General features: G+C 54.6%; 1 protein-coding gene across 1 annotated transcript in view; it reads right to left on the minus strand.

The window, feature by feature from the left end:
* Window positions 1–27228, minus strand: part of AFAP1L2 (actin filament associated protein 1 like 2) — an 84313-nt gene that overhangs the window by 21273 nt on the left and 35812 nt on the right. Inside the window, exons 2-4 of the mRNA XM_054729137.1 lie at window positions 12352–12480; window positions 5400–5474; window positions 3981–4075 (exon numbers count right to left, since the gene is read on the minus strand). Of these exons, the coding sequence (XP_054585112.1) occupies window positions 3981–4075; window positions 5400–5474; window positions 12352–12480 (299 nt within the window). The remainder of the gene's footprint in view (window positions 1–3980; window positions 4076–5399; window positions 5475–12351; window positions 12481–27228) is intronic.

The raw sequence follows: 27228 nt of genomic DNA on the forward strand, positions 1-27228 counted from the left end.
TTGCCAGAGGTTGGCTGACTTTTTCGGTAAAGAGCCAAACAGAAAGCACTTCCGGGGTTTGCAGGGTCTCTGATCTCAGCCCGTCAAGCCAGCTGGTGCAGTGCCAGAGCATCCATAGAGGATGCCAAGCTCAGTAAGTGTGGCTGCGCTCCGGTAAAACGCCTTACGGAAAAGCGGGCGGCTGTGGATTTGGCAGATTCTGATAGAGATCATGGCTGAAGCTGATGGCCTGGGGTGGCCCGGATGGCCTGGGGTGGCCCTGCACTTCTGAGCTACCTGCCCCAGAGAGCACGGTGGGAGGTTCCCGGGGGCGCTGGTGCATCGGCCAGGCCCAGCTCTGCAGACTGGCGGTGGTGATGTCCGTTATGCAGTTGCCGCCCACCCAGAGCTTGTGTGTTCGGGCCTCTGAAGGGAGGTGGGGTGGAGGTGGCGGTGCTGGCCAGGGCACCAAGAGTGTCAGCGCACATCTGTTTCTCCCGCAGTGACCACAGCCCCTGGCGGTGCAGCCAGTGGCCTGAAGTGCCACAGCGGCCTGAGTCACCGGCCACACCCACGAGGTTGCTCTAGACCCCTGGCTGACCCTTCCATCGCTGGTCGGGTCTGCTGTGCGCTGACTCTGAGGGGGCGGAAGGGGATGGAGGGGGACCCAGCCGCCAGAGAGAGAATCAGGACATCCTGAGCCCGGGACAGAGGCCATCCTCCTGGCCGGCCACAGGCACAGGGGACCCCAAAGCCCAGGCAGACTCCAGCTTCTACCACAGCCACTCGCAAGCCTGGGGCCGGACAAGCCACCACGGCACCCTGAAGCTCTGGGGTCAGGGTGGGAAGGGCGAGGCTTTCTCTGTCTGAACAAGAGGGGTCACAGGGTCACTCCAAGCTCATGTTCCCAAACTGCTGCTGCTGCTCAGGTCCTCCCCTCCTCCTTCTTCCTCCTCCTCCCCCTCCTCCTCCCCCCTCCTTCACCTCTAACCCCTTCCTTCTTCTATTTGTCCTCCTCTTCCTCCTCCTCCTCCTCTTCCCTCAGAGCCACAGCTGCTCCCCACTCTGCCCTGACGCCATTCCTCTGGGGGCCTTGGACTAAGAGTTATGGCTCCCTGAGCCAGACTTGACCAGAGAGGCAGCCTGAGGGAGAGCAGGCGTGTGCGTGCGCGTGTGTGCAGGGAGGGGTAAGAGCCCCGACTACGCCAGCCACCCCCTTTCTCACCGCACACCCAGCAGCTCCCTGGGGTGGGGGTGGGTGCCCAGGACAGAACTGGGGGAGACCTGGGAAAGGGAGTTGCAGCCAGCACCCCTTTCCTTCTCAGCAGAGAAATTCCACGAGGAGGGAGGACCACAGGCCAGCTGCTCGCTGGAAGTCCCCCAGGGCCTGGAGCGTGTCCACTGGAACCGTTCCCACCGTCCGAGGGCCACCCGACTGTGTTATTCTTGGGTGGTGATATCTCCCCGGCTCCGAAGCCACGTTTCTTCCACACTGACAGAGCCTCCCCTGGCCCCGGCGGCCCTGCCTGGCTCTTGGGCCCTGCTTCTCACACCCCAGAGCCCGGGGCCTCGGGACCCACGCCCCAGGCGACGGGAAGGAAGAGCTAAAGCCCGTGCCAGAGCCTCCGGGCCAGGGTCCGACTGGTTTAGAACTGCAGCCGGGGCCCCAGCCCCTCTGCCCACCACGTTTGTAAAGCACCGCGACCCGGAGCAGGTCAGCCCCACCCAGCACTCCTGCCTGTGGGACTCCGCCTGGTGACCCCCCACACACACACAACCAGGTGACCCACAAGCAGCCGCCCAGGGCGGGGCCGGTGGTGGCAGAATCAGGTGCTGAATTCCGGACAGGACATCCCAGCCAGCTGTCCTCCTCCACCACCAGCAAGCGGGACGTGGGACACACCAGAAACCACAGCATCGCCCGCGGGGCTACGGCCAGCAGCAGCTGGATGGCCGCAGAGAAGACATGCCGTCTCCCCCATGCACTGGGCAGGAAGCGAAGGGGAGCTTTCGGATGGAATGGACCTAATGCCTTTGCTCCGCTAAAACGACCGGCTTAGTTCCGGGAGGCCGCAGAGTGGCTGACACCAAGGCCCTGCGTCCGATTCCCAGCCCTGCCACCTCCCGGGGGAGGGATCGCGCCCAGGTGTTTTAACTCCCTGAGCCTGTTTGTCCAGATGAAGAACTGGCAGAGATAGGCAGGCGGGTGGCGAGGAGGACCCGGCTGTGTGCGCGAGGGTGTGGCCGTCACCAGAGTCGCCAGTGCCATGGGGACACCCAGGGACTCCGATTCTGAGATGCAGAGCCTCTGCCAGCTGTCACCCAAGTCAAAAAGCCTCGTGCGGTGGGACAGGGTCCCAGGCCCTCCAGCCCCACCAGTGTGGCCACAGGAGAGGAGCCTGCAGAAGCCGGCCACCGCAGAAGGCACGAAGGCAGGGGGCCTGGGTTCGAGATCCCCTCAGCGGTGACCTCAGCTCTCAGTGATGGGTGGTCCGGAGGGAGCTTCCTGCTGATGCTGATCTCCCGGAACCCCTGCTCCGTGGACATCGTCTCACCTCATCCCTCTCGGGGAAGCCTCCCAGCCAGACCGATGGAGGAAAGAACTCGGGTTCTTTCAAGTTCTGGCTCTGCCACGTGGAGGCCGTGTGACACCCAGGCCATAGAAACCTGCTGACTCCACGCTCCTCAGCCATAAAGTATCAACACCACTACTTACCTCGCCAGATACTACCACAGGATGCCACGCACAACCTCAGGCCGCTGAGTAAGACAACCTCGTGGAGAGAGGTGTCCCCTTTCTGTTCATTCCCACACCAGGAAACAAGCGCCAGAGACCTTCTAACTTGCTCAAGGTCAAAGCGCTCGTCCCTGGCTGAGCTGGGGCCTGAACCCAGGCCTATGATTCCATAAATCCATCATCCATCCATCATCCATCCTTCCTTCCTTCCATCCACCCATCCGCGTGTGTGTGGCTCACTGTATGCAGACACGGGACATTAACCTTTTGCACTCGGATGTCGAGTGTGACTCGACACGGTTAGCATCGAGATTAAAATCACTCTTTGAACGTATCAATAATTTGAAATATAAAAAAAAAACCAAATAAATAAGTTTGTATGAAAAGAAACTCCAGTTTTTTATTCTACTGCCGCGCTTTGTAAAATCTGGGGTATTTAAAAAAATTACATCCCGAGTAGAATAAAGGAATCGAGAAAAAAGCAAGCGAGTGCAAAGGGTTAAACACTAAACAGGACGCAGTCCCTGTCCCAGGGAGCTCGTATCTGGCCTGAGAGGCACATTTCAAAGGTGGCAGTGCCGAGGAGGTGGTAAGTGGACAGTGGGACGGACGGTAACTGGGGCGGGATGGAGGTGGGATGCCCGGCGTCGGCAGGCCAGGGAAAGTCGGTGTGAGAGTGTCTAAGAGATGAGGAGGCAGCCGCCATCGAAGAGCCGGGCGAGGAGGTGCAACGTCCCCGAGGCAGGACCGGCCACGTGGCTCAGTCCCAGTGACGGGCGCATGCGCAGCGGCGGGGGATGCGGCTGGGCCACACTGGGCAGGCCCTGGGGCCGTGCTAGGAGACGTGGATGTTTTTTCCTAAGCTCAACGAGAGCTACGGGCTGATTCCAAGCAGGACGCGCAGTGTGACGTGACGTACAATTCTGAAAGTCCCCGGTGGCCTGAGTGGGCAGCCACAGCCGGACGTGGCCCCACGTGGCGCTGGGGACAGAGCCTTGTCGTGGCCTCGGACACACTGTGGCGCTTGCTAAAGGGGCTCTCCCTCATCTCCCCCTTCCATCACCCTTAGCATCCCAGGACTGTGGTCCTGAGCAAATGACGTCACCTGCAGACAGGCCTACTCTGGCCCTGCCTCTCCCAGTGCCCGACACACAGTAGGTACGCAGAAAAGGCCAGACCTTTGGACGGGTGGATACCTGTGAAAACAAGTGGAAGTTCACGGGGCCCGAGGCAGGGCAATCGGGGGTCTTGGGCCCACACTTACGGTCTTGGGGGGCGGGAGGTCCGGGAGACTCTTCTGAGGGGCCGTGGCGTGCTGGCGGGGCTCCCCGTTGGCCTGGGGGCCCTGCTCCTCAGGCGCTGTGGGCAGCAAGCAGAAGCTCCGGTGAGGGGTGCCAGCCTCCAGCCTCGCCGCAGGCCCTCATCACCCAGGAATGCCTGCTCACGTGTGCCCGCGAGTGCTATTTGGGCAGGTGTGAATTACCCAGGGGCTGGAGCCAAGGTTGTTTTCCCTCCCAGAATAGGGCACAGCGGTGCCCCCGCCACAGATTCCTCAGGAGGAGCGGGTTTGGGGTCTGGCAGGCTCCGCAAGCTCGCCTCCACCTGCCCCGTGTCAAAAATGGCCTCGCCACCGAGCCCTAGCGCCGGGGGCGCTGCCCTGTGGTCACTATATTAAGCCACGCTCGGCTCCGACCCTGTGATTAGGGCTCTGTCCTTCCCCCCCGGTTTAGCAGGAAGGCCAGCGGCCCCGGCGCAGGCGCTGCTTCCGTGCCGGCGGGTGCCGCTGAACCCAGGCCTCGCCACGGGGCAGGAGGTGGAAACGCCACACTGAAGGACTTGACCACCCACACCCCCTGACCCCCGTGTGCTTTTTGAGGGAAAGGCACCCAAGGAAGGCCCTTCGGTGTCTGACCATTTGGGCCGGCAGCCCCGGCCGCCCAGGACAGACAGGCGCAGGCAGACCTGACGTCGGGGCTTGGGTGGCTGATGTTTGGGAGCCAAGATCTGAATAGGACGGAGGGCTTTGGGGCGCTGTGTTTCTGCCTCTCTCTCTGAGCCTCTGCTTTTGGGAAATGGGCTTCTAACCCCCCCCCCCTCACCTACAAAGCCCCGGATCTCCCTGGGGTCTGCCAGCTCTCCTCCTGAGGTTTCCAAAGGAAAGTCGGGAGGAGACCTGAGCAGAGACTAAGACAGCCCAGAAGACATCCCATGTCCTTCCTGCCCAAGAGAACACCTGGGAAGAAGCCTTTACTACTAAGGCAGTTGCTGACCTCACCATTTCCTCCCCCCGCCCCGACACACACATACAATCCAGACTTCTATCGAAGGTCATAAAGCCGGAACCGTGGGGTCGGCACCATCCACAGCTGCCTTCTGAAAGCGTCTGAATTATAACTTCCTATTCCTGGGACAGTGCCGGGAAAAGCTGAGAGGCTTTGGGAACGGGCTCCTTAACCACGAGGGGGACGCGAGACCTTTAAGAGGCAAGGAGGCGGCCCGATGCAACGTCCCAAAATACATCCACCCAAAATACACCAACCAAAATGGGACTCTCCAAAATATCTCCCCCGGGGCCCGTCTGTGGGTGCTGGCTGGGAGGACGGAGAGCTGGGACGGGACCAAGGCTCACACCTTCCCCTCTCCCGGGAGCGGGCCAGGCCGTCGGGCAGCCCCAGCCCCGTACCTTTGTCTTGGGACTCGGCATTCTGTGGCTTGCTGACCGTCACTTTGTTCATGTAAATGTACTCCTCATCAGAACCTGCAGGGGGAGGATGGAAGTTCGTGTGATTCCGTGAAGGGAAAGGGCTTCCAGAGAGAAACGGTGTCCCTTAGTGACACTGTCATCTGCTTGGATTCCAGGAAAGACTCACAATATTTTGAGCTGACCAAAAGAGTCCAACATAAACAAAGAAATGCCAGGTTGCCGACTGTTAGTTAACAGTCAGGGTACAGACATCTTAAGGGGAAAGGCACCCACAGCTCAACGATTTGCACCTCATATTCCACTCACCAGAGATTGCTCTGGGTTTCCTAGCATTTCATTTACATTGTAGAATGCTTCCTATCAGTCACTCTCACTCTAGTCTGAATTACTTGCCTGGGCTAACCAGAACAAGGTCTACGTTTAAGACAGGTCACATTGAGGATCTGAAAGTTTAGCTCCCAGGCCTCTAGGTGGGGTGCCAATGTGGGGGGGCCTGAGAAATCCAAAACATGAGCTCTGGGTTTAGAGGGGTACATGTGCAGGGAATTGGCAATGGAGCACTTCCAGCCACTGCTCTACCCTGGAGATGGTACCTTGCAGCAGCATATCCCCTCTCCTCCTTTAGAGTAATTTCTGTGCAGGCTGTCACTTTCCCAGTGCCTGCCTGGGCCGAGAAAGGCTAGTCTCCTAGCACTTGCTCAGCTGCTAACACCCAAGGACTCTTCTCCAGGTGCTCGCCGAGGAAGCTCATCCTAGTGTTTCTCCTCTTACAAACCCTCTTACATGTCTTTCGAGGCCCTTAATTTGCATTTCCTAGAGACTTGTGGCTGATAGATTCCAGTGGTTGGAGACGCTGTTACCGAGCCAAGGAACCCAATTCAAACCCCTGGCAAAGGAGGCAGTTCCGTGCCAGTCAGTTCCTCACCACAGACCGCGTAGACTCGAGCCAGCAGGCCTGCGAAAACAGTCCTGAGAACTCACAGGAGCAGGAGGAGGATGCATCCGGATGCGTCCTCCACCGTCGGTCCGTGGATCGCCAGCTCGGTGCCCAGCCCCGCCAGGACCAGCCAGCCACACCACCCCTGTCCCAAGGGCTGCAGGAGCTCACGGAGGGAACTAGGAGGCCCCAACACAGGGAGCTACAACCGGCCTGTCTCCACCTTCCGAGCTCCAGAGGGGCTGAGCCAGTACCTTCTGCAGAGCGTGCGCAGGGGGAAAGGGCTCTGCAGGAGGAGGCCGGAGAGGCTTTGCCATGAATAGCGTTAATTCTGGGCAAAACACCTCACCAGTGTGGCCTTGGTTTTCTTGTCCGCATCGTATGGAAAACAATCATGATGAAATATGGCCTCTTTCTACTTAACTGTGAAGTTCAAGAGTACAAAACCCAAATATTGGGAAATTTGAAAAAGGAAGGTAGTCTCGTAACTGACGAAGATTAAAAATGGCAGCCTAGCCCGGCTGGCGTGGCTCAGTGGTTGAGTGTTGACCTATGAACCAGGAGGTCACGGTTCGATTCCTGGTCAGGGCACAGGCCCAGGTTGTGGGCTTGATCTCCAGTGTGGGGTGTGCAGAAGGCAGCCGACCAATGATTCTCTCTCATCACTGATGTTTCTCTCTCTCTCTCCCTCTCACTTCCTCTCTGAAAAAAATTAAAAAAAATATTTTTAAAAAAATGGCAGCCCAAAATATGGGCACTAACTCACAGTCTCAATAATGGGAAAATGGTGAAACAAACCATGACACATCAACATACACAACAGCATTGTATGCCTGTAACCACAAACGAATTACTGAATAGCGTGGGGATCGGCACAGCCACTGGGAAGTGATTTTGGAGGATGGTTTAATTGTACGTCTTCCTATTCTTGGACCCAGCATTTCCAACGCCAGGCATTTCTCCTGGAGACCAACTCCAGCATGTAAACATACTCTTACTTGAGGATGTTCATTGCAATACTGTATGAGGTTTCTTAAAAAAAAAAAAAAAAGAACAAAACTTAAGTGCTCACTAACAGGAGACCATTTGAACAATACTGTTCATCCATGATGCTACCCAACAGTGGAAAAGGAAGTAGGTCTATGTCTGCTGTTTACAGAGACAGCCGAGATGGAAGTTAAAGGGCCCCATTTCAGAAGAGAAAAACCATGTGGACTGCAAGCACGTGGAAATGCGCACTGACAGCGATTATAAACGCAAAAACACTGTCAAGCCAAAGACAGAGGCAGGTCCCCACCACAGGATACCCAGGGGACCCTGATAAAGATCGCAACAGGAATCGAGGGACATAAATCATGCCTAATGTTCATTTTGCATTTCTTTCTTTTTTTTTTTTTATCTTGCTGACTACGCCCACACTGCCACACGAAGAAATAAAAGGCCAAATACTGTTATTGTTTTAACTGTCGGCATTCTGAGCAGGTGCTTCCTCCAAGAGGGAGGCTCGTAAGCCCCAGAGAAAACTTGCAAAGGCCGCCCCCAGGGCTACGCGTCTCCCACCTCGGGCACCTGCGGGCCGTGGTCCACCAGGTCCTTAGTCTCAGAGGGTTGTGAATCCGGGACCATCCAGGTTGGCAAGGAGGAGGCTCCCAGGACCGCCTGCAATCCTGGGGAGAGCCCAGTGAACGGGACCCTCCCAGGGGAGGCTGCTGAGCTGTCCTGTGGCCGGGGAGCAGCCGCCTGGGGAGGGGGGACGCTCTCCTTCATTCCCAGACGTGCACCCAACACCAGCGCTAATCTAAGTGCGGGGACCCTGGACCCTGTCTCTGCCTCCAGGAACCCAACAGTCTGTGGGCGGAGGGCGGAGACCCCAGTGGAGGAGTTACACCGGAGTACGGAGATAACAAGAGCCGACGGTGTGGCTGGAAGGAGCGCCCTCCTGCCCTGAGCCCGCTGTGCTTCCTGGGGGAGGGAGCGTGCCTGTAGGGGGTGGGGGTCCTTCCCCGGGAACGGGGGGCGGGGGACGGGTGGGGAGGAGAGACATGGACCCTCTTTGCTGCAGTTGGACAGACAGAACATCTGAAGCTCTTCCTAGCGGAGGGGCAGCCCTGAAACTTCCCTCTAGTGCCTGAGCGGGATGCTGGGGGAGGCCTGGGCCCGCACTGGCGAAGGCAGGAACAAACAGCAGGCCCCCAAACACAGACCTCGCCGTGCAGACCAAAAGCAAAGTTAGTAGAGAATTGGTGTGGCAATAAGAGAGCAAAAGACGAAAAAAACCCGAATGGAAAATTCCACCTGAAAAGTGTCAAACCCACGAGAAACAACAAACAGCTCAGCCAGCGTCGGCCCCAGGCTGGCTCGGCGATCAGCCGCCTCTACCTCCACGCTCCATCGGCCCGAGCTCATTTTCTGGAGGAAGCACGGTGAGGCTGAGAGCGAGACGGGTGCTGTAGTTCCGGGGGCCTCTGGATTCTGTCCTGTGCGGTCCAGGTTAGTCTGACACCCTGGGGCTGGAGGAGAGCACCGTGGTGGGCGCACCTGCCCAGGCCCTGCTCGGGCACCGGGGCCACGGGGCTCAGCAAGTGACTTCCCAGGCCTCGGTTCCCTTGTTGGTAAGATGGGGACAACGACAACTCCCTCACTGACTTGGGAAGGGAACTGGATGACAGAGACCATGTCATTTTATATGCTGAGCCCAGTGCTGGGACCCGGTCAACGCACAACAAACGTTAGCTGCCGTGACAGCCACTCTGTGGTCAAAAGGATGCGCCAAGGGGACCAGAGGGAAGTTCTCAGGGGCGATGAGGAGTGACTGTCACAACCTTAAGACTAGAAGTGGCCGCCACGGGCCTCGGTGGGGCGGTGCGCGTGTACTGTTAGCAGCCGGGGCGGCACTCTGGGGGTGCGTCGCACGGGGAGGCCGTGACCAGGTCTCAGCAGCCTCCTGCAGGCCTGCGAGCTGCAGGGACCAAGTGAGAACACGCAAAGGTCAAGTGTGAAACCAAGGCCACCCTACTGCAAGGGCCACAGCATGCTACACCAACACTCCCCCCCCCCCCCAGGGGCTCTGCGAGAGTGGTTAGAGCCAAGCACCAGGGTTCGGACCCCATCACAGAGGTGCTTTCCAGTTCCCGCCAGAGATTCTTCATCCCTGCACATTCTCAGGTCAGAGCACACGGCGATGGGCTGGGGAGTGTGCTGTTTCAAGGATCTGCTGAGGGCCCCAGCCAGGTAGCTCAGTGGATGGAGCACCGGCCTTCGGACTGAAGGGTCCAGGGTTCGATTCCAGTCAAGGGCATATGCCCGGGTTGTGGGTTCTATCCCCAGGAGGGAGCGTGCAGGAGGCAGCCGATCAGTGATTCCCTCTCATCATTGATGTTTCTCTCTCTCCCTTTCTCTTCCTTTCTGAAATCAATAAAAAATCCTATATAATAAAAGGCTAATATGCAAATCAACTGAACCGTGGAATGACTGGTTGCTATGACACGCACTGACCACCAGCCTGCGGGGAGCAGGCCTAAGCCGGCAGTCATCCCCCAAGGGCTCCCGCACTGTGAGAGGGAGCAGGCCGGGCTGAGGGACTCCCCCCCTCCCGCCCCAGTGCACAAATTTCATGCACTGGGCCTCTAGTAATAGTAATAAAGGATCCACTGATGCCCAGCCGACATGGCTCAGTGATTGAGCATCAACTTATGGACCAGAAGGTCACAGTTTGATTCCCAGTCAGGACACATGCCAAGTTTGCGGGCTCGATCCCCAGTGTGGGGCATGCAGGAGGCAGCCGATCAGTGATTCTCTCTCATCACTGATGTTCCATCTCTCTCTTCCTCTGCCTTCCTCTCTGAAATCAATAAAAAATAAAAAAATAAAAATTTAAAAAAATAAAAGATTCCGCTGATGAATCCTCTTGCAGATGATTCATGCCTCTCTACCTCACCTGCTCTGTGATGTGGCTTCCCCATCTGCCGTTCCCACCTTTGATGTGCGGCTGACCAGCACGCGGGCAGGCCGGCAGACGCTCACTACAAAGCCAGGAGCCTGGGAACCAGGGGCTGGCCTGGAGCCCAAAGACCGAGCGGCTCAAGGAGAACGCCTCTGATGACAGGCGGAGGGAGCCAGGATTGTTTCACCAGGAGAGAAGGCTGCCGGGCAGGTAGCAACATGTCCAGCTTTACGACGACTCTGTTATTCAGAGAACAGAAACTAGTTCCACCGGGAACAAAGAGGAGGAAAAGGGACCTTGGCGTGTGGCCGGGCAGGTTCAGGTTGGCCGCAGGGAGAACTTCCTGACTCTGACGGCCAGAGCAGGTGCACGCCCCCTGCCCGGCACGGATGAAGGCTGCTCCTGCCGAGAGGCAGATGGAGGACATGCCCTCTGATGGTCCCTTACTGTCCCCGAACATCACTTCCGATCCTCAAGCAACCGAGGTAAAAATAAACTCAGCCCAACTGTTATGACTTCACACGAAGGCTTTTCTATTAGAAAAAAAAATAATCGGAATGTGCTAGAAACAAAACCATGTGTCCCTAAGAAAACGCGTCCAAGAATGTTCAGAGCGGCCTTATTCATAATGGTCCCAATGTGTGAAACCGGAATGCCCACCACCGAGTGAATGGAGCAGCAGATGGTGGCATCGTCGCAGAAGGAAACACTCCTCAGCAATAAAAGGAAGAAACCACTGCCCCGCCCCACCGCGTGGATGAACCTTCTGAGCGAAAGAGGCCAGACATGACGTGCACGCTCTACCATGCCGTCCACGTGAAGCTCAAGGGCGGGCAACGCCTATCTATGGTGGGAGAAATCCAGACCGTGGTTGCCATGGGCGGGGGGGAGGGATTCCCTGGGAAGGGGCAAGAAAGAAATACTCTGTGCCTCGTTTTGGGTGGTAGGGACACAGACAGTAGACAACTGTCAAAACTCAACCAATTGCGTACTCATGATCTGCGTACGTGGTTGTGTGTGAACACGGACCTCAGTAAAAAAGAAAAACAAACAAACAACTAAGAACTCAGCATTCTGTGATTTACAAATTCTTAAAACTGTGTTTTCCCATTTTCTCTTGGGCTGTATGGCACGTGGCAAGTTATTTAAAGTCTCCTGGCCTCGCCCTTACCGGTTTGGTTCAGTGGATAGAGCGTCGGCCTGCGGACTGAAGGGTCCCAGGTTCGATTCCGGTCAAGGGCATGTACCTTGGTTGGGGGCACATCCCCAGTAGGGGGTGTGCAGGAGGCAGCGGATTGATGTTTCTAACTCTCTATCCCTCTCCCTTCTTCTCTGCAAAAAATCAATAAAATATATTTTTTAAAAAAGTCTCCTGGCCTCAGTTTCCTCCTCTGTCACCACAGCCAACCTCAGAGGGCTGTCTTGAAGATGAAACAAGTTAATAATGTGCCCTCAATGAAGCCTCAGCTGTTATTACAAGAGTTTATTATCCCTTCTCTACTTTCAACCAGTAAGGAAAAGTGCTTCGGAAACACTCTGTTGAAAACCTCACTCGTGGCTGATGTGTTGAGTGGTTGGAGATTTCTGGGCTCCCATTCAAGTCACATCCCTCCTACACTATTGTTAGGGGCTGGACCGTGTTTCCTCCAAATGCATATGTTCAATCCTCGCCTTCAGGAGCTCAGAGGAGGACTGTACTTGGAGAAGGGGTCTTTAAAGAGGTGGTTAACATTAAAGGAGGCCACTGGCGTGGGCCCTAATCTAGTGTGACCTCATAAGAAGGGAGATTTGGACACAGACCAGCACAGAGGGAAGACGGTATAAAGACCCAGGGAGTAGATAGCCATCCACAAGCCAAGGAGCGAGGCCTCCTAAGGAACCAAATCTGGAGACACGTCGATCTCGGGGTGCTGGTCTCCAGGACTGTAAGGAAATACATGTCTGCGGTGTAAGCCACCCAGCCTGTGAAACTTCACTACAGTAGCCCTCGTCAATACAACCACCATCGGTCCCTTCCCAGGGGGCCTCTCCCAGGCCCGGGCCTCACTTACTGCTGCTTTTGATGTACAGGCGGAGGCGCTCGGCCAGACCACTCTTCCTCTCCACGGCCGTGCTGCTCAGGCTCTCCTGGTCCAGGATCTTGAGGAAGTCCTCCAGCTCCGTCAGCAGCTGCTCCAGGGCTAGAGCAGAGAAGAGAAGAGAAGAAGCCTTTACAGTGGCAGCCTTCTTAAAGGCCTAGCTCTGACATACACCACCACCCCCGGGCCCTGTAGCATCTCACCATGAACTCTCTGGTCCCGAGGGGAGGGGTGTGGGGTAAGGCCTGGCAGCACATGGGATGCCCAGTGCCAGGGTCTTGGGGAAAGGAAAATAGGCCCTCAGCCAACGATACAGGTCTACCATTTGCTGGTGTGACGGTGGCCGAGATGGCCCAAGCAAGCCCCTAAGGCCGTGAGAATTTGGAGACAGAATTTTCTTCCTTGATAAAGGCCAATTAAAATAGCTCAGCATCTGGAGAATTGGAACACAGATCAAACCCACAACCATCAAAAGAGGTGCTATGTTAGGCAAAAGAGCTACTTTTATTGTCAGGGTATTTTCTAATTCCAGTTGAAGGAATATTTTTAAAGTTTAGCCTTGTTTGGAATTCACTGCCTACAAGAGAGGGTACTTCTCTCAGGCTAGGTTGGCTACTGAAGCAGTTCTGCTGCAAACGTCCATTCCCTTTCATACCACCACTTCCATCCCCATTTCTTCCCCTCTCCAATCCTTTGCAACTTGTGATCTGGGGCATATTTGTTTTTGATTCTCTTGTGTGCTGTGGGCTCTGGAGTAGAGATTTTTTTTTGGGGGGGGGGGGAGGAACAGTCTATTTTACCCCATCTTGCCTTTTGTGTTTATTTTTAATATTTTCTTGTAAATATTTTGTAATATTGTAGTGAAATGGATCACAACGTCATTTCCTAATACAAAGCAAGACATGTGGGAAGAAAAATGTACAATTCTTTAATTAAAATTATTTCCCACTGACCTAAAAGAAAAAGAAAGTGCTATGGTTGACCAGTTGTTCGTTCTTTCCCCAAGGATGGGGAAACACAGAATCACTCCAAGGAGATGACACAGTGGTCACGCTGTCCTTGCAGAAATATGGATGACCCATCCAACGCCACGCTTGAGCAAATAAAACCTTCCCCTGAGTTTCTTCAGTGACTGGGCCACCTCAGTCATCACCAAGTCCAGCATCGCCCCCAGGGAGGGCCCTGGTCCCGCGGATCCCGTTATCAGTACGTCTCCCTCAAGGACCACCGCCATCGAAGCACTCGTCATCTCGCAGCTGGAAGCACCTTGCAGAAGTGCTAGTACAGAGGGCGACAGTCCAGGAGCAGGGCATTCACCAATGTTGTTGTCGTCATTATTAGTAGCAACCTAAATCTCCACTAAGAACAGGGCGGCCTGTCCGGTGGGGCTCAGTGGTTGAGCTTCGACCTATGAACCAGGAGGTCATGGTTCAATTCCCAGCCAGGGCACATGCCTGGGTGTGGGCTCGATCCCCGGTAGGGGGAGTGCAGGAGGCAGCCCATCAATGATTCTCACTCATTCATCACTGATGCTTCTCTCTCTCCCTCTTTCTCTCTGAAATCAATAAAAAAATGTATTTTAAAAAAAGAACAAGGCATTGCATTTGTTGACGGGTTCATCCTCTTTTGCATTTGCTGACGGGTTCATCATCTTGGCTCTCCCTGCCTGCCTGGCTCTCCAGAACATGCTCATTAATGGACGCCAGCTCCTTGAGGGCCTACAAGTGCTTTCCAACCACTGGAATGACCTGGAGAGCTTTTACAAATCCGGATGTCCCCCCCGCCGGCGTGGCTCAGTGGTTGAGCGTCGACCTATGAACCAGGAGGTCACGGTTCGATTCCTGGTCAGGGCACAGGCCCAGGTTGTAGGCTCGATCCCCAGTGTGGGGCGTGCAGAAAGCAGCCGATCAATGATTCTCGCTCATCTTTGATTTTTTTTCTCTCTCTCCCCCTCTCTGAAATCAATAAAAATATATTTTTTAAAAAATCCAGAGGCCCAAGCCCACCCCAGATTGATGAGCAGAATCTCTGGGAGTGGAACTCAGGGGTCAGCAGTTCTTCAACCTCCACACATAACTGCAATGTTGCAGCCAGCGGAGAACCACAGGTCTAAACCCGGTCCCGGGGACCACAGCTGAGGACCCTGCTCCCCATGACAGCAGCATCGTCAGTTATTTTTTTTCCACCGCCAGCAGTCATCTCTAAGCTCCCCTTCAGAAAACAAAACAAAACACCAGGATCTTGCAATGTAGCATTTCCTGCTGGATGTGCCTCCGAAGGGAAGGAGAGGAGGGGAAGAAAGTCACCTCTTCAAAGAAGCCCTCCCGGACCACCCCGTCCAAAGTAGGTATTTCTTGTTGTCTTTTGTTTTTGAATTTTTATTTTTTTAACTTAGCAGCTACCTCTTGCCTTCATAGCCCTAATCACAACTTGTTAACAATATGAACATAAACGATTTTAAGTAAAAGTTTAAAGTGAGGAAAATGAACAATGAATAAAATAACAGTTTTCTTTACTTTGCTCATTTTTAAATTGTATTTTTCTTCCCCACCCGAGTCTGGTCTGTTAGCTCAGTGGAGTTGGGACCACATTTGTCTTGCATCTTTGCCACCACACTGCTGTACGTGTGGAATGAATGAATGAATGAATGAATGAATGAATTTATAGGTACCTGCTAGCTGACAACTCTAAGAGGTAGTAAGCATCAGTCCATTTTGCAGACATGAACCGAGTAGTCCAGAGAAGGCCCGCAGGGCCCATGGCAGAAAAGGTACCAGCAGAGCTTCCCGAGTCCACTAATGAGTAAAATCAGGTGAGACCCCACAGCGTGCCCGGCACGTGGCTGGGCCCTCGGCCTAAACTTACTGGGAAATTAAAAAAGCAGAGCCAGGGGAGCGTGGTCCCGGCCTTTTGCAAACTCAGTAGCAGGACAAGACCAGCAGCCGTGGAGAAATGTACAGACCAAGGCACACCACCAAAAAGTCGAGAGTCAAGTGGGGGACACCAGCTTCAAGTGTGATCGGAGATCAGACAAGACCACGGCCCTCAGCCTGGAAGGCTTCTGGGAAGAGGCGGCGGTAGGGTCAGGCCTTGGGTTATTTTTTGGTTTGGTTTTGCACAGCTATTCATGTGTTTCCTGTTGAGCTTAAAGAAGTCAAACCAGGACAAACAAAGGATGAATGTGAGGACTCTGACCCTGAGCCTTGAACTCAACTACAGTGGAGAAGAAAAAGTGAAAGGGCCTGGCAAAGCCGCTGGGGTCTCGGCTGCATTTTTCCTGACCCCCTGAACTTCTTGAAGCTGTTCTGCTGTTGAAAAGAAAAAAAAAAAAAAAAGGGCGCCCAAACGGAAAGTGTCTCTTCTCTTCCACATCCTCAACTATTCCCCAAAGCTGCCCGATTCCTGGAAAACAGCCTTTGTTTATCTTCACATCAGCAAATGTGGACGAAGGCAAAGGGAAGCGAGCTGTGCCCTGGGGAGACAGATGTGACCCAGATGGGGTGCCCAGGCCTTCCAGGGGGCCCCCTCTCTGGAGAGAGGGCAGTGAACAAGCAGGGAGAGAACAGAAGCAACTCAGGGATGTCCCAAGGATCAGGAATGTACCACGGGAGGAGAGACACACGGGGGGGTTACCGGGGACAGGGGTTCCTAAGCTGGCCATGGAGGCGTGAGGAGGAGCTCACCAGCAAGAGGCAGAGGCGCTGCAGGAAAAGAGGGCGAGGTGCTCAGAAGAGCGTTTGGGAAACCACACACGGCTCTGTGTCTCGGGGCCCAAGGAGCATGGGGCAGGGTGGGGGCGGGCCTCCAAGGGGAGAAGGTGGTCTCTGAGGCCACAAATACAGAGCACAGGGGCTGGATCTGTTCTGCTAGCGGGTGAGGATCGAGTGCTGCAGGGCCTGCTGGGCAATGCCGTGGGGGAAGGCCGGGGAACACGGCCCTTCAGGCGGGCGAGGGACAGACTAACTCTGCGAATAGGGAGGACAGGGGGAGGGGACCAGGGAGCCAGGAGCGGAGGCAGGGAGGCCAGCGAGATGACCGCACCAGTGCAGCTGGAAACGGCGAGGCCGTGTACGACCCTGCGCCCCCACCCCCTCCCATTCCACCAACCACTGCGCGTGCACATTGTGGCGACGGGCTCCCGAGGCTGACCTGTGACCTAGCTCGGTCACATCCGCAGTTAGGAGCGGCACCGGGGCTCACGTGCAAGTACGCTCAGGTCCAAGGCACGTGCTGCCTGCCACCTGTTGAAGGTCTGTCTGGGTCACGGCGTCGGGGTCCCCCGTTCCACCACAGTCCACGAGGCAGGGGAGGTGGCGGAGGGGCCGGACTCGAGATAGGACGGGCAGAGCCATGGGACCTGGTGATTATTCCACCAGACGGAGGGACTGTGAGAGAAGACGCCCCTGGGTGACGGAGAGACGCCGAACACCATCAGACACACAGGCTGGGGACACAGCCATGGCCTCGCAGCTGCGGTCCCCCGCCATCGGGGAACGGAGGCGCCAGGCAGGTAGGCGGGGGGAGCAGGCACCCTCCTTTTCCTCTAAAGCGGCGGTGCTAGGTGAACGGTAAGCAACAGCATTACAGAAACTCAGGACCAGGAGACAGAGTCCCCAAGCCCAGGGTGTCATTTCCCTCCTCTCTGGCTCTGCACCCAGGTCCCTTCTGCACAGCGTCACCCGGGACCAGGGGACACTCAGCTCTCTTGCCATCTTTGCCTCCGTGGATTCCTCCCTGTCAAAGCCAGCTGTCCACGGTCATGTCTGTGTCTCTGTGTCTCAGGCCAGGCAGCAGCCCTCTGGTCAAGGGTCGGCCACGGTAGGTTTGGGCCTGTGACAAGGTGCTGAGCACGACAGGGGCCCGCGATCCTGCTGCCATCACACCCCCTGGGGCCCAGCGACAGGCTCTTGGAAACAACAATCAACAAAAGCGAGGCCCCAGCGGGCACCAACCCGTTGACATTTTTCCACCCTCGGAGCTGAGGGGCGGGCAATCCCTCCGAGGAATGTGGCTGTTTCATTGAGGCTGCGGAATGCTCAGCCCGCTCCCCACCCCCACCCTTCTCGTTCTGGGCTCTTCCTCATCTTCCAGCGGAGGGAGGGGGAAAATAAGGGTGTTGTTCACGCTGGACACTGGAGGCCCTTGTGCGGGCTTTGCATCCCGGCTCTGTTCAAGTTCAGAGCTGTCTGCTCCGGGTCTCACAAATCGTCAATAAGATGGTTGTTCCGGGCTTCCAAGGCCCACGCAGGGCCGGGAGGTTCAACTGCTCATTCCCTGCCCTTGGCCCCGGCCGAGCTCTGCCTGCAGCTGACCTCCGCCCCCGGCTTTCCTCGTCTTGAGGCTGTCTTGCTTCTGGGTCCCTGGGATCCCAACAAGCCCTCTGCAGCTCCCCTGCTGCGTTTTCTGCACACATTTTCATGTCCTCGCCTGCCTTTGCTGAAGACCCACGGCTGAGCCTGACTCTCCTTCCAGGAAATGAAGCCGATCTAGGCGCTATGCATAAAGACACACAACCCTCTCTTCACCCCAACAGCCCCCAAGTTCAACCGTCTGGGCGGATGATCCCTATGAACCCGACCGCTGGGGACCAACCGCAGTTAGGAACCTGGTGAAAGCTCCCGTGAGGAGCAAAAGCATGGAGGGCGGAGCCTGCCACGCAGATTCCTCCTGATCACAGCGACTCCAAACCCGGAGCCAGCCTTTACCACGTGCCTGCATGTGCTTGGCGTGTTCATAGGAAGGGGGTCTCTTCTACCTCTTTCTGTTATGGTCGTTCACACTCACATAGCACCGAATTTACCACTTAACCACGCTCACGTTTCCAGGTCAGTGCCATCGAGTATATTTGCATTGTTATGCAACCACTGTCACTGCTGTTTAGTTCCAGAACGTGTTTATCACCCGAAACAGACAGTTGCTCCCCATTCCCTCTTCCCCCGGATTTGTGGCAACCACAGTCTGCTTTCTTCACGATGGATTTGCCAGTTGTGGATACTCCATGTACATGGAATCACACAATACGGCCTTTTTGTGACTGGCTTCTTTCACGTAGCATGTTATTGAGGTTCATCTGTGTTGCAGCATGTACTAGGTACTTTGTTCCTGCTTATGGCTGCATAATGTTCCATTGTATGGGTATACCACATTCTACTTATCCATTCATCATTAATTAGGAAGTGAGGTGTGTGTTTTTTGAAACAAAAATGTTTAGTAGAGGGATAATTTCTTTACAGCAACATCCTCGGTTTACACTGTACAGTTCTATCTAGTGTTTCGGCAAACACACATGTGATAACTACCACCACAATCAAGACACTGAACATTTCTATCACCCCCAAAGCTCCTCTGTGCCCTTTCCAGGTGACCCCTTCCAGACTGCCAGGCCCTGGCAAGCTGCATGCCCTTTGGAGTCTGACTCCTTTTACTTAACACAAGGCCTTTGAGATTTACCCACGTTGCTGCATGTATAAGACGTTTCCTTTAGCCCGGCCGGCGAGTCTCAGTGGTTGAGCATCGAATTATAAACCAGGAGACCACGGTTTGATTCCCAGTCAGGGCACATGCCTGGGTTGCAGGCTCGATCCCCAGTGTGGGGCGTGCAAGAGACAGCCCGTTAATGATTCTCTCTCATCATCGATGTTTCTCTCTCTCTCTCCCCTTTCCCTTCCTCTCTGAAATCAATAAAATTTATTTTTACACGTTTCCTTTTAACGGCTCTATCGTATTCCATCGTGTGGCTGTAGGAAGCCTACGTGTCTCCACACATCCACAGACTTCCTCCGCCAGGTGCTTCTGCAGAGCAGGTTCCCGGGCCCTGGCACGGTGGGTCACGCTCTTGAGCGGACCCACTGCTGACTCAGAGGGCATGCCTGCGTCAGACACTTCGTGGGTGACCAGTCAGGTCACGCAAACAAAGGGAAAGCGGTGCCTCTCCACGGCGGCTGCACCCCGGAATCAACAGGGAGCTCAAATAACTCCCCCTGCCTCGGTGCACTCCCGACACGCTGGGTCATTGTTCTGGGCGTGGTCTGGGCCTCAGAGTGTTCAGAGCTTCCAGGTGATCCTAACGTGCAGTCCAATTATGAACCACTGAGACCAACAAAGGTGCGATTGTTGCTTCATCAACAGTCCTCTTACTTGATAAAACTTGTAAGATTCCTTAAAAAACAAATTTCTGTAGTGCTTTCAGACCCAATTCTGGTTTTCCATGTACAACTGCCTAGGTTCACGCCTGTCTAAAATAAAGTCAGATGCACGTGAGTATATGTCCCCCCCCCCACCCCCCAACGTCCTTTCCCTTCTGGACAGTAAGGATGTAGACGGCAAGGACCACGATGTCTGTATGTCCACACATCCCTGAACTCAGGTCCCGGTCCTCCCTGAACCAGGGGGAGCTCTCATCACTGACAACCGGCACCCAGAAGGTTCGCAGGCCGCCCCTGCATCTGTCCCCGAGCCTGCCTGTCAGAAATGTAAATAACTTTCTTCCGGATAAACGCTCCAGGAGTTTTTCTTTATCTCCAACTCCACGAAAAGGCGAGGGGGAGAGGGCTCTGCTTCATTTACCAGCACTGCGACTGCACCGCTCCCTGCCGAGCCTGACCTGGGGGTCAGCCTGTCACCATTCCTGCCAGCTCTGCTTTTTCTCACCCATCCCGGAGTCTCGGCACTTAGACCTTCCCCGACAGGAGGCCGCCCTCTGCATTCCCAGATTGGCTGGGCGGGCGGAGATGGGACAGGCGCCTTGCTGCTGCTCGCCCTACCGGAAAAACAATTCGAGTTGCTCGGTGCTGACCTCTCCGATGGAACAAACCTCCCCAAGAGCAGAATTCCAACCACCCCAGCTCCGGAGCCAGCTGGAACCAGAGCTACTTCAGAAGGGCCCCCCGGAAACTCACCCAGGAACAGCCGAAGACTCAAACCAAGCGCAGTGCGGCAGAGGGGCCGAGGCCTGCCCAGGGCCGCCTGCACTCGGCCTGGGCCTGCTCCGATGCACCACCTGTCCATTCAGCCCTACAGCACGTGGGCTATCTTTTGGAAATTCTCCCATTTTACTGATTTCTGTTTGACCCATGAATGCAAATCCTCTGTCTGCAATGAAATGGAAAGCTCTTCTGATTTGCTTCCCCGCACTGTGGAAATTCTCTGCTGTACATAAGGCTTAGACACACACACACACACACACACACACACACACACACACACTCTTCCTCCTCCTCCTCCTCCTCCTCTTCCTCCTCCTCCTAATGAAAAACCCCCTACTAAAAGGGTCTCGGCTGCTCTCTCCAGCAGGCCTGGGCAAAGGGCTCACCAGTCCCTGGTCACAATCCCAGTCCCTATGGGGGCCCGTTGACATCTCTAGGACGAGGAGTTCTTGGCAGCGGATGGGGCTGGGAGCATGGAGGCATGTCCCACCTGGATGATGCTCTGGTGGAATCTTCTCAAGGATGCAGGTGGGAAGGGCCTGGAGGCCGCTGCTCCTCTCTGGGCCTGGAACCCAGAGCCAGAGAGGTTCAATCCCCAAGGCACCCCAGCAGGGGCAAGACACCCCAGCTTCTAGCCGTCACCAAGGTCCAGGCCAGACAGAGAGGCTGTGGGGCCCAGGAGGCCTTTGTTCCCGGGCCCAGGGAGGACATTCCTTAAGTGAAATCTGCCGGAAGAGTGGCTTCATTGAGACTCAGGGGGAGGCCAGTGACGCGGGTGGGAAGCGCCGAAGTTCAGCCCAGTGGCTCCCTGCGTGGCGAGTCACACCGTGGGCACGGACCATTCATAGTCTCTGAACAGGAGGCTGTCAGGGGTCACTCAAGTTCACTTTGGGAGTTTGGGAAATACTGTGGGAGATAGAAAAGAAAAGCGAGGCTGGGGACATCACAGTGGTTAGCTCTCGTTGGGGGGGTTCCGGAAAAGGCTTCATCCCTTCGTTACACCTCAACAGAGGAGGCGTGAGCTCTTACACCGAGAAGAGACACTGGTGCGGCGGCTGCTACGCTCTCCGTTTTGGCTGCAAATGTAGGTGTGTCCCTTGCCATTTGCATTAGAGAAGCAGGACACCGATTCAGGATGTACAGAAAGAACAAAAATTACCGTACCGTGCAGATCTCTCGTTTCTTTCCAACATTTGGCAAAGATAATGAAGCACCCTTGCACTGATGGGCTGGTGGGGGCTTTTTCATCCTGTGGAGGCCTCTGGCCCCCGGAGGGTCAGCCCCAGCAATCCAAAGCCACCATCACCTTGGCTTTGGAGCCAGCTGTCAGGAGGCTGACCCTCAGCCTGATTCAGAGCCCTTCCTCGGGGCTCGGGGGATGCTGGGCTGGAGAACAAAGGTCTCCCAGCCTCCCAGGCCTCTTTGTCTGTCTGGCCTGGATCCTGGCAGCTGCTGGAACCTGGTGTCTTGCCCTTGGAGTCACACTTCCCTGAACTGCTGGAGGGTCCCTGGCAGTGGGGGTCACACATCTCTTGTCCTGAGGCCCCTGGGTTCCTGGTCCAGGGGGCAATGCCCTCCCCACCTGTCCCAGGTTCCAGATCAAACTGCCTGAATCTTAGTTCCAAAGCTTGGTTCACTCTTGCCTTTCACCACATACTGGCTGTGTGGCTTTGGGGAGCTTCGTCAACTTCTCTGTGCCTTAGTTTCCTCATTTGTAAAATGGTTAATACCAGGATCTACTACTTCATAGGATGGTGTAGCTACCAGGTCCTCTTACTTCTTTTCCACCCTCTGCCCATCTAACCCCCTGTGCCCACAGCACCACAGTCTACCGGCCTTGACAGCCGACCCATGCAATGCTCCTTTGGGCAAAGAGTACAACGGTACGGCCCTAGCCAGTTTGGCTCAGTGGATAGAGCGCCGGCCTGGGGACTGTAGGGTCCCTGGTTGGATTCCAGTCAAGGGCACATGCCTGGGATGCAGGCTCAGTCCCCAGTGTGGGGTGTGAAGGAGGCAGCCGATCGATGATTTTCTCTCATCACTGATGTTTCTATCTCTCTCTCCCTCTCCCGTCCTCTCTGAAATCAATAAAAAAATATATTTAAAAAAGTGTACAATGTTATTAAAAAGGTGGTCTCCGAAGGGATAACCCATGAGTGTGTGCAGTGGGTATCTGCTGCTTTGCCCCCTTCCCCATGATTCACCTGCCTTTTTTATTTTTCTCCGGGAATACCCTTTCCCCTACATGTATCTGTGGTTTGGGTGGGACCAGAGTCCCACTCCCGACCAGATAGGCGGCCCCATGACCTTGGACCTAGCCTGTCACCGTGCTTCATTCCCCAGCCACAGCGACTGGCGTAGGGATGGCCTCGTGAGCAGAGCCAAGCCAGTGAGCATCAGCCCTGGGACTCTTCCTGGAACTCCCAGGAAGTCTCCCTCCCCAGGGTCTCTGAGCTGCTAGAATGTCAGCCTGTTGTGGCCGTCATCCCCGGGAAGAGGGAAGACAGAGACTCCGGACAACATTTCAGCCCCAACTCCAACTAGCTTCACCCTCCTCCCCTTTGCCACCTGTGCCCAAGACATCCCAATCTGTGGTTAAGGCAGACCGAGCTGGGTCTCCTTTGCTTACACACAGAGCGTGAACGCCGCGGCGCACAGTTTGACCCCGGAATCTGGGTCGGGCCTTCTGCATATCCAATTTCAGTTCATCTCCGGAGGCGGGCGTTGTCCTCCTACCATCCCCATTTCACAGAGGGCAGAGCTGGGGCCAAAGGAGGCTCACGCTGCTCAGAATCCACAGGCCCTTCTGGCCCAAGTCTAGACTCATTACTCCGTTCATGAGTCTACTTTAGATCAGTAAATTGCTTATTAAAACAGACTGGCCAGAGACAGGCATTCAAAAACAATCTAATGAAAGCAAGGTGCGGGGAGAGATCCAAGGGGGGAAAGGCACCCTGAGAAGCTTGGGATCAAATGTCACCGAGGCCGCCCTAACTGGTTTGGCTCTGGATAGAGCAGTGATGGCGAACCTATGACACGCGTGTCAGCACTGACACGCGTAGCCATTTCTGATGACACGTGGCCGCATGCCGAGGATGAAACATTTGCTGCTCCTGAGGATGAAACATTTGCGACTAGAGTCTTGGAGTTAGTTTTTTCCTCAAAGTGACACACTACCCGAGTTATGCTCAGTTTTTTGGTGAAGTTTGACACACCAAGCTCAAAAGGTTGCCCATCACTGGGATAGAGCGTCGGCCTGCGGACTCAAGGGTCCCAGGTTCGATTCTGGTCAAGGGCATGTACCTTGGTTGCAGGCACATCCCCAGTAGCGAGTGTGCAGGAGGCAGCTGATCGATGTTTCTAACGCTCTATCCCTCTCCCTTCCTCTCTGTAAAAAAATCAATAAAATATATATTTAAAAAAAATGTCACTGAGGCCGAGGGTGAGGGCAGAGGACAAGCGGGCAGAGGGCAGGGGAGACCAAGTTCTGCCAGCCTCAGGAATAAGACAGGACTGGAAACCGGACGGGGGAATTCCAAGGCTCCCAGAGGAGATGTGGAGCAGGGCACGACTACCGGGGGAATGGAAGGATTGAGCAAAGACCTTCACTTACCCAGGCCCTGCAGGTGGCTTTCAGGACAGTCAAGCCCTCCAGGGCAGCCTGGGGGGCAAACAAGGGCAAAGCTGCAGCTCCTGGCTCAGGATGCAGAACAGGTGCGGAGAGAATGCCAGACCCGAAGGACAAAACAGCTGGTGCGATGGGTAGGGCGATGGTGAAGGGTCTGCCTAACTAAAATGGCCCTTAATATTAGGAAGAGTGGAGAAGCAGAAGTCCCCACACCAAGGAGCAGTTTTAAGAAAGTGGCAGTTCTCTCAACAATAAGGAATTGTTTACAAAATAAAATAAAAAAGAAAGAAAGCGGCAGTTCTCGGTGGCTGTTTAGCTGGACTAACCCTGCTTCTGCTGATCTTCTTGTCTCTACTGGACGGAAACTGACAACCAGGCCAAGAGCCGTATAGAATCCCTTGACGTGTGCCCGGCCAGCGTGGCTCAGTGGTTGAGCGCCGACCTATGAACCAAGAGGCCATGGTTAGATTCCCTATCAGGACACAAGCCGGGTTTGCAGGCTCGATCCCCAGTAGGGGGCGTGCAGGAGGCAGCCGATCAATGATTCTCTCTCATTGATGTTTCTCTCTCTCTCCCTCTCCCTTCTTCTAAAAAAAAAAAAAAATCCCTTGATGTGAACTCCATCATCTTGGAATCAGTTCGTTTATTGGCCTTGCAGGAGTTAGAGTCAATAACGAATGGAAGTCAATTGGTCTACTTAGTATTCTTCCTCCTTTCTCTGGGTAATGGGAAGACCCATTCCATATGGTTCAGGTTTAGCTGACCCCACCTTAGCCAGGGGAGGTGGGGATGGAGCTGAGGACTGGCCATCCTTCAGGCCCCAGGGATGAGTTCGAGCAAGGCCACAATTTGCCCCAGGATTTGCTCTCTGGGCTTTGGGAGGAAGAGGCCTCTCTTCTCTTTGGATTGCAAGCCATGAGGATTACACTGGAGCTGCAGTACAGCCCTCCCTTTCCAGTCTGAGAAGGAAGCCTGTGATCAGAGGGGAGCCAAGCTAATACCTAGAGAGAGAGACAGCCCACATTGCTAGAGTCCCTAGACCCAGCCATGCCTGAAGCTAGCTTCGCACTTGACAACTACATACACCCATAAACTCCCCTTTTCACATTAGCTGGGTTTTAGTCACTCCTGCCAATAAGTCTTTATCAATAGGGAAGTGAAAGTGGGGTACTCCAACCACCTGGCCAGGACCACTCTGAGGCTTTTAATGAATTCATGCAAAACCGCAAGAAATTCATAGGGCTGTGTGGGCAGGTGGGCCTTTTAAAGACCCTCCTCAAGCCCTTGCTGGTTTGGCTCAGTGGATAGAGCATCAGCCTGCAGACTGAAGGGTCCCAGGTTTGATTCTGGCCAAGGGCACATGCCTGGGTTGCAGGCTTGATCCCCAGGATGGGGCGTGCAGGAGGCAGCTGATCAATGATTCTCATCATTGATGTTTCTCTCTCTCCCCCCCTCTCCCTTCCTCTCTAAAATCAATAAAAATATATTTTAAAAAATAATAAAACATTTAAAAAAAAATAAAGACCCTCCTCAAATTGACCTGGCCTCTGAGAGGGGCTCACTTGGTGACTGATGGTCTACAATGGTACTAACTCCTTGGCCACTGGCCACAGGTGGCTACTGAGCACGTGAAAGTGGCTGCTGTGCATGCAAAGATGGAATCTCAAAGAACGTAAAACACCTCAACCGTTTTAACATACTGATTACACACTGAGATGATGGGGCGTTGGGTGTATGAGTTAAATAAAACATCGTCTTAAAATTAATTTGGACGGCGCTGGTCTGAAACAGCTCGCATAGACCCGGAGCCTTATCAAAGCATGAGAAAAGTCATCCATCGGCTAACACCAAACAGTGTTCAGAGAGAGAAAGGGACTGCAGCCCTAACCGGTTTGGCTCAGTGGATAGAGCGTCGGCCTACGGACTGAAAGGTCTCAGGTTCGATTCCGGTCAAGGGCATGTACCGTGGCTGCGGGCACATCCCCAGTGGGGGGTGTGCAGGAGGCGGCAGATCGATGTTTCTCTCTCATCGATGTTTCTAACTCTCTGTCCCTCTCCCTTCCTCTCTGTAAAAAAATCAATAAAATATATTTGAAAGAAAGAAAGAAAGAAAGAAAGAAAGAAAGAAAGAAAGAAAGAAAGAAAGGGACTTTAATTTCTTAGATCTGCCCGGGGCTTATGAAACTGAAATCCACGTTGTTTTGTATTCTAGAGAACAGGAAAAGAACAAGGGTCGTTCCTTCATGAGAGCAGGGGACAAGGGCCCGGAAAAGGTAGCGCCTTCTAAATGTGCTGGTGGTGGCTCGCCAAGGTGAAGAGGGGCAGCAGAGGGAAGTCTCTCCCCAGGAACCCGCCGTGACCGGGGTGAGGAAGATGCGGCTGCTCGGTGCGGGCTGTACTCTGTCCACATGAACAGAGCCAGGTACACGTCACCGAAATATTCTCAGTTCAACCCCGGAAGCCCCATTGTGTCAACAATATAAAGGTATCACAGAGTTTTGAGTTGGATCATTGTTTCTGTTTAATGTTTCAGCCAAAATTTGTCCAGGGAAATCGCTGATGTACGATTTCCGACTCTTCCAGTGCGTTTCGGTTTTGGGAGAAACATTTTTGAGTTTGCATTTGGCTCTTTTTTAACATTTAAAAAAATCCTCATCCAAGGGTATTTTTCCATTGCCTTTCTTTCTTTCTTTCTTTCTTTCTTTCTTTCTTTCTTTCTTTCTTTCTTTCTTTCTTTCTCTCTTTTTTCAGACAGTGGAAGGAAGGGATGGTGAGGGAGGGAGGGAGGGGAGAAAGAAAGAGAGCGAAACATCAATGTGAGGGAGAGACATATCGATTGGTTGCCTCCCACACACGCACCCTGACCAAGGCTGGAGATGGAACCTGCAACGGAGTACGTGCCCTTGACTAGGAATCGAACCCAAGACCCTTCCGTGCGTGGGCTGACACTCTAACCACTGAGAAACACAAGCCAGGGCTGGCTCTTTTTTCCAATCTCCTTTCCCTCCTTGGCCCATCTCAAAGGCACTCCTTCCTTCTCTTATCTCCCATCTCTGCCTCCTCTCTCTCTGCTTCAATTTCTCCAACACCACGGCCTCAGCCTCCAACACCCTGGAATTGTCTTTAGCCCCTTTTCCTCAGGCATCATCACGTTCTCTAATGCAACACCCACACACACCACACTCCCTCTGAACTATTACCCCCTTGACCCTCAAACCAGGTTTTAAGAACACCCCAAGGCTCGGCCATCATTTGAACCCCACTGTCACCCTGGCCCTGTCTCACCACACCAACTGG

Source organism: Eptesicus fuscus, chromosome 17 (genome assembly GCF_027574615.1).
Source record: "Eptesicus fuscus isolate TK198812 chromosome 17, DD_ASM_mEF_20220401, whole genome shotgun sequence".
Classification (NCBI taxonomy): Eukaryota; Metazoa; Chordata; class Mammalia; order Chiroptera; family Vespertilionidae; genus Eptesicus; species Eptesicus fuscus.